At 23.1% G+C, this 7,842-nt stretch overlaps 1 protein-coding gene across 1 annotated transcript in view; it reads right to left on the bottom strand.

Annotated features, from left to right (window-relative positions):
• Positions 1–420: 420 nt before the first annotated feature.
• LOC112638450 overlaps positions 421–7,842 on the bottom strand; it is an 11,671-nt gene continuing 4,249 nt past the window's right edge. Inside the window, exons 2-8 of the mRNA XM_025410226.1 lie at positions 4,351–4,624; positions 3,616–3,884; positions 2,473–2,631; positions 2,038–2,284; positions 1,903–1,971; positions 1,736–1,825; positions 421–477 (exon numbers count right to left, since the gene is read on the bottom strand). Of these exons, the coding sequence (XP_025266011.1) occupies positions 421–477; positions 1,736–1,825; positions 1,903–1,971; positions 2,038–2,284; positions 2,473–2,631; positions 3,616–3,884; positions 4,351–4,624 (1,165 nt within the window). The remainder of the gene's footprint in view (positions 478–1,735; positions 1,826–1,902; positions 1,972–2,037; positions 2,285–2,472; positions 2,632–3,615; positions 3,885–4,350; positions 4,625–7,842) is intronic.

Below are 7,842 nucleotides of genomic sequence, written 5' to 3'. Positions count from 1 at the left end.
CTACATCCCCGAGTAGTCAGCATAGATTTTCTCCATGTATATCTCAATCCATATTCTTTTTTAATCAATAGACATCTCATATGCTCGTTTACTTTGTCAAATCTAGTGCCAATATACCTGTTAGAAGAACGAATTTTAATTATATAATAATTAAAATGTATAATAACAAAATAATTGTGATTATATGTAATTACTCAAAATGTAAATGATCTACAGTAAAATGTTTTGTTTGCAAAATAAACATGAATTACATTTCTCTTTTTGTAAACATTTTTATTAAAGAATACTAGATTTTTCTCTTCTAAAAATATAATCTTTAGTATATAATGATATAATATGATACAAACCACAGAAAATACATAAATAATATATCTTCAAACATGTTGACGTGATTAAAATGATTTATAATGTAAGGTATAATCATGCATCGATGATCCTTTTCTGCGTAGAACCACCAAATGCTATCGCATGTATTTCCTATAAAAGTAAACACGAACCATCCTATTAATATTTTTTTCACATATGAATGTAACTGTCGATACATCTTGGGAGTGCCTAACTCTTTTAACGTGTCGTCTACAGCAGCAAGTCTTTCCATAAATATTCGAAATCTCTAAATAATATTAGACAATACAATTAAATTAAATATTATAATGAATAGTATTAATTCTTATATATAACGTTAAGATCGTATTATATGAATGATATTAATGTATTAAATAATAAATTTTAAATTTTAAATTATAAAATTATGAAAATATTATCCTTTTAAAAATAAAATTTATTGTATAAAGTATTATATTTTTCTAAGTATTATATTACAAATTACAGATTTACATATACCTTGTTTTGATATACATTCGTAACAATAGATGTAGTATTAGCAAGAATGCAAATCTGTATATAAATGATATAAGAAGTTGATTGAAACCATCTCTCCGTCTTAAATATTATCACTACATAATAACAAATAGATCCATAAGTAGTCCATATTGTTATATTATAAAAAATACGTAAATAAAGTTTCTTTGGAGAGTAGACACTTAAACCGAGAATTGAAGCAGTTAGGAGTAAAGGATATACAGCCTTTTCTATGGTATTTGACATAGTCATCACTCTCACAGTTTCTGTCGCAAACTAATATGGACTATCTATTCGAATTCATTTGATTGAAGAGTGATTTCATTAAAGAGATAGAGTAATGCATGGTAAAAATGTCAAATCATCATTTAATTCTTCATAAATACAGAATAACGTAGTGGATCAATATCATCAGATAATATTAATATCAAAAACAAACGATCTCATAATGCTATCCTTATAATTTTACACTATTGTTTAATTAATATTATATCAGTATAATCCATAAATAATCTTAATGTATTCTTGCAATGTTAGATTCGATAAAGTGCTAGTTAATTGCAATTATAAGTCAATTAAGATTTATAATTATCTTTAATTGCACCATAATGATCAGGAGTTTTTTGATCGTCATGCAAAACTGGAAAAAAACTTTAATCAATTAACTTTTATTAAATGTGTAAATAACATTTCATTGGAAATATCAATAAAATATGTTAATAACCGAAGAAATCATTATACTTCATGATAGTGAAAAACAGTAGAAACAAGTTTTGATGAAAAATTATTGAGAAAGAGAAATTTCATTCAATTATTATAAGTTATAAAAAAACAATATAAAATAAAATAAAAAGAGATAAATGCAAAAATAAACCTTTCGAAGGAAGTCATTGCCAAAGTAGAAGAGACCCATTCCATTAAATTTCAACGAATGAAGCATTATTTGCAAAGTAAATTGAGATATCTGTACACAAGAAACGTTGTTTTACTTAAACAATTTCATTTACTACATTTACTTATTGCTATATCAATATTTTTTACCTCCTTCCAAACATTTGCATATCGAATAGAATTTGTAAGTTGGTGAATTGTTTTGTCAATTTCATTAGCCTGAAATTTGAATAGAATTTATTACGTTAAATATATATCTTTATTAAAAATTGCGCATTATTTTACCTTAATTGTTACATTCTCACAGATATAATTTACAGCGCATAACTTCACTGAAAATAGAAAGACCCATAGACTGAGACAAAGCCAGGAGTATACTTGTATTTCTTTTTGTTCCTGCATTAAGATTATGTATAAATAATAGCACAATACTGTTAAAAACAAAAGATAGGATGCCATTTCCAAAGTCATTTGTGTTCCAAATATATGATTTATCTCGCGAGTAAGACGGCATAATTCCAAATGAAGCTGCCTGTTAAAGAATACTTTTTGTTACGAAAAAAAATAGAGATGAGAACTCATATAATTTAGAAAATTTAAACAATTTTTATAATTTTTACTATTTTTATAATTTTCAGAAATAGAGTTTCATTCAAATTGCATTATCAAGTTTATATTGATTTGATCATTTATGTCATATGTATACGTGTCGAGATTTACATTGTAGTCCATAATATTTGCTTGCAATTGTCAATGCATAAAGTATTTTGACGAATAGCTATTATAGATTTCTTCCATGTACATCTCAGCTCATGCTTCTCTTCCACCAATAAACATCGCACATACTCATTTACTTTTTCAAATCTGGTACCAATATACCTAATATTGCAAAACATCTTTCAAAAATTATATAATATATAGCAAAATTTTCGACTTGTATATATATTTGTAAAAAGCAAGCCTTTTTAATAAATGTAATCTATTTTGTAAAAAAATTTTTATATTGAAGTAACTATAGAATGTCACAAAAACTTTTTCAAATTTTGAATAAAAATATCATTTTAGAATATGGTAATTATATATATTCATATTATTAATTAATGAGCAAATTGTAAAAATGGCATTAACTTATAAAGACAAGAAGTAGATATTAGTTGATATACATGTCTATATTTCTATTTATTTTCTCTATCATATTATATATATATATTTAAAATATGAATATTGCAAAAACTGTATGCAATATATAAAGTTAATATATATATGTACAGAGTGTTTCGTCAACATACAGCTCAATACGACAGGTTGCCTGCTCATAGGAGCGCAAGACCGGTAATGCAGGAATAGGTAATATAGATTACTTGCGTAAATTTTCGACGAAGTACATTTCGCATAATAAGCTGTTAGAAGAAAAAATTAAATTGCACAGAATAGTGAATTTGTGACATGAATATTTGAAAGTATATATCTAAAAGAATGTTATAATGTTATAATATTACTATTATTATAATATAACTTTTATCATGTTTATCAATAAATCCTCATCTACATATGATTTCAATAATATTATAATATTATAATATTATTATTATTATAATATAACTTTTAACATGTATATCAATAATCCTCATCTACATATGATTTCAATAATATTATAATATTCTAATATTCTAATATTATTATTATTATATTATAATATTATTGCAATCATATATATAATATATGAGAATTATTGCTATAATGTTAAGAGTTATATTAAGTTTAAGTTTTTTTTATTTTTCTTGTGCTCCTATGAGCGGGCAATCGGTCGTATTGAGCTGCATGTTGATGAAACACTCTGTACACTGTAAATATTATACAAACCATAAGAAAAAAATAAATAATAAGTCCAGAAATGTATTGATATGAAGACAGTAATTTAGTATGTGAGATAAAAATAATCCCCAAAAAGCAGTTTCTTTTCTATTTAACCAATATAACATGTCAAAAAAGTTTATAACAAGACTATGTACGATCCAAACGATTATCACTCGTTTTGACAACATATGCATCTTTCGATATATTTTTGGAGTGCCGAGCTCTTCCAAAGTATCATCTATTGCAGCGAATTTTATTAGACATACTTCAAATCTCTAAAACAATATTAGAGACAATTAAAAACAATTTATGCTATAATAAAACAATCATGTATAAAAATAATTACGTAAAGATATTTAAAGTCTTTAAGGATATTATTTATGTGCTTAACTTTTTTAAGTATCTTTAATTTACACAAAATTTGTGACATATGCAGATGTATATATAGAGAATTGAAATAAAAATCAATTATGCTCAAAAACATTGTTATTAGATATAATTAATATTATAAAACACATACATAAATTGATATATAAATTTAATATTTTAATATAAATATATTCCTGTATAAATTAATGCATAATTTTTCTTTACTTTTTCTTTAAAAGCTGATATTTAAATTTTAACGAAAAATTTTAAAGAAATTTTAAATAAAAAAATTTTAAATAAAAAAATAAAAAAAATATTATGCATTAATTTTGTCGAGGAATATATTTGAAAGATTATTGCGTACGTGTGTACCTTCTGATAATAAAAATTCATAATTATGGATATAAATAAAGAGAAGATGTTAATTGCTATAACAATCATATTAATAAAGGTAGGATATATTACTTTTAATGTAAAAAAATTCAAGATATAGAAAAAGAAATAAGCGTGGATGAACCAGATTATTAAAGAATATATCATGCTGAAATATACGATCCATCGTATCTTTAATTCTGATTGTTTTATAGGATAGACACCTAAACCCATAAGAAAACACATTATATATGAATAGTCACCATAATCATTACTATCACATGTTCAAAATAACACTGTTTGAACTCATTTGCTAGATGCTTTGCGATCGCATCGTAATGGGATAGCTGATTTTCATAATTGTAACATATTTATATTTTTCCAGCACTTGTAAATATTAAAATAATCGATTTGTTTTAACAAACAAGAAGGAGATGAATTTTTCATACTGCAAATTATGCTAGTAATATAAAATTTTCACGTGTTTTATTGCACAAAGCACAAAAAATTCAATATTATTTTTCATAATATTCTTATACATAAGATAATTTTTATTATCATATTCTATATTTCATACACATGTAATAATATTAGCATATAATAAAAGATAGAATAAAATATAGAATAAAATAATGAAACTCTATAACCTATAGAGTTGTTTTTTAATTTTAATATCAATTTATAATAATATAATAAAATAATAAAAATAGAAAAAAGTACATATACAAAAATGTTTCTATCATTTGTAAAGATATAAAAATTTATATCTATTTACAGATTTGTTTCTGTTTTTTTTCTTTTTTGATTTTATACTTTTACGTTTCTGAAAGAATAATGTCTTATTGATATAAGTTATTAAAATACAGAAATTCGCGATGATGTCATGAGTAGTAAATTTTTTCAAATGGACAGAGACATGCAAACATATGTTTAATATAATCCAGAAAAAAAATAAAAAAACTAAAAAAGATTCGTAAACAAATCTCTCTCTCTCTCTCTCTCTCTCTCTCTCTCTCTCTCTCTCTCTCTCTCTCTCTTTCTGGGATATTTCCCATTTTATAAAATTTAATTTTATAAAATCTAATTTTTTGAAACTTCCAATTTTACAATTTTAACTAAATATAATTTTAGACTAAATTTTATAATAGTTTTTATTAATCTAATAATATATAATTTTATAAATATAAACTAGTTTCAGATTAGTATCAAAATAATTAATTTACAATTATTTTTGTATTTGCTATTTGTTTTAAAAATAAAGTTTTGTTTTTATCTTACTACTGTTTTTATCTTACTACTGACTTTAAAGAAGCAATATATCCAAGTAACACTACTTATTGATGAATAAAAGCATAACTGAATAATAACAAATTATAATTCATTCACAAAATAGAAATAAAATTAAGAAGACAAAAATAAATCATATTGCATTTGTAAATAGTTTTATAATAAACTATATATTAAAGTTTGATAAAACGAGTAAAATAAATTTTTATAAATCATTAAGCATTAAAAAATATGATTAAAAAGATAAAATAATTTTTTGTTTACTTCTGATATTTTATTATTGTTTTAAATGTAAAATAAATGTGTTTATTGTAAAAATGTATACAAATGTGTACTTTTGGGTACAACACACAAAATACAAATATTTACATGATTTGTTAATCTGTTTTTAATTATAATTGCATGTTTGTTTTTAATTATAATTATATCAGCTTCAACGCAGCGATCTTATTGATATAATTAAAGAAAATAATATTAATGCATTCTTATAAAATGTTATTATATGGTAGATTCGTTTATAGTTTTCAGGACGTATTTTTTTAGTTTCCTGACATTTGCAATATGATGATCATGAATGTTACAATTTTCATGCAGAACTAAAAAAAGAAACATATTAATTTTATTAATTAACTTTTACTAGATGTGCAATTGAGTTATAGATAATTTAAAATTTAAAATAATTTAAAATTTTGTATATTTATTTTTATGAGTATTACATACATTCGCAAAAAAAGTTTGCAATGTAAATTTCAATATTCTACAAATAAAATAATTTTCTAAATTTCTACAATTTATGATATAAAACATGAGATAAAAAGATGGAATAATAAAAAATAGTATAAATGTAAATTAAACCTTTCGGAGAAAGTTGTTGCCTAAGTAAAAGAGACCCATTCCAGTATATCTCAAAGGATGATGCATTATTTGAAAAGTAAATTGATACATCTGTGTGTAAATAAATCATTAACTTCAAACAATTCAAAATTTTTATTTCATTATTAAAAAATATTATTAAAAAATGTCTTACCTCTTTTCCAATATTATTATATCGAAGAGCACTTGTTAGTTGGCAAATTATTTTACCAGTTTTATTAGCCTAAAATATTTAAAATTTATTACGGTTAAATATTTTTTTATTGAAATCTATATGATTTTACCTTAATACTGACAGTCTCACAAATATAATTTAAAATGCAAAGTCTTGATACAAAAGAGAAACTCCAAAGAGCATTGCCAATCCATGCAGTTATTGGTGCTTCCTCATGTACTTTCTGTATTACCATTCCATATAAGTAATGACACATTGATGTTAAGAAAAATAAGTAAGATACCATTTCAAAAACTATTTGGATTTCGAACATTCCATTCAATTCACGAGCAATGCAACATAATTCTAAATGAAGATGCCTGTTAACAAATTTTATCATATAAAAATTGAGCATTTTAAATGAGAAATGGTTATGATAATTTATCGTTCATAAAGTTAAGTTTTTATTGAATCACTAATCTACCCCCCAAATAGATAAGTGTACCCCGATTTACATTAAGCACCATAATACTCGCTTATCGTAATTATCAGTGATATATCGATAAACGATGACTATTGGTTTCTTCCATTTATTCCTCAATCCATATTGTTCTTTCACTAGTAGATATTGCATATGCTCGTTTATCTTGTCAAATCTATTGTTTATATAGCTGTATTATAAAAAAATGCTTTAGAAATAATAAAATTTTCTATTTTTATTGAAAGACATATCAAAATAATCTAATATTTTATTTCAATTACTTTTATAATTATATTGTTATATAATAATATACCATATTTATCATCAGAAAAACTTTTTAAATGTTTAATAAAAATATTGAAAGAATTATTTATTTTCCGTCATGATTATATTTCATCACTTATTAGGAAGAAAAATTGAACGAATAGCTTTATACATTTAATATATTAAAAATAAAAATTAATGTCAAATGCATAGACACATAGTAAATTTTTGTAAATAAATAAACTAATATACAAACTATAAGAAGGTGATAAATATTAGATCCATGAGTACATTGACGTGAAGACAATAATTATATAGATGAGGTAAAATATATATCCAAGAAAAAATTTTTTCTCTGTTCATCCACCATAATGTATCGTAAAAATTCAAGACAAAGGTGTGAATAATCCACAGAATCACCACTCTTTTAGAC

The sequence above is a fragment of the Camponotus floridanus genome, unplaced genomic scaffold (assembly GCF_003227725.1).
Source record: "Camponotus floridanus strain SB8 unplaced genomic scaffold, Cflo_v7.5 scaffold30, whole genome shotgun sequence".
In the NCBI taxonomy this organism is placed as follows: Eukaryota; Metazoa; Arthropoda; class Insecta; order Hymenoptera; family Formicidae; genus Camponotus; species Camponotus floridanus.
This window is presented reverse-complemented; position numbering and strand designations above follow the sequence as displayed.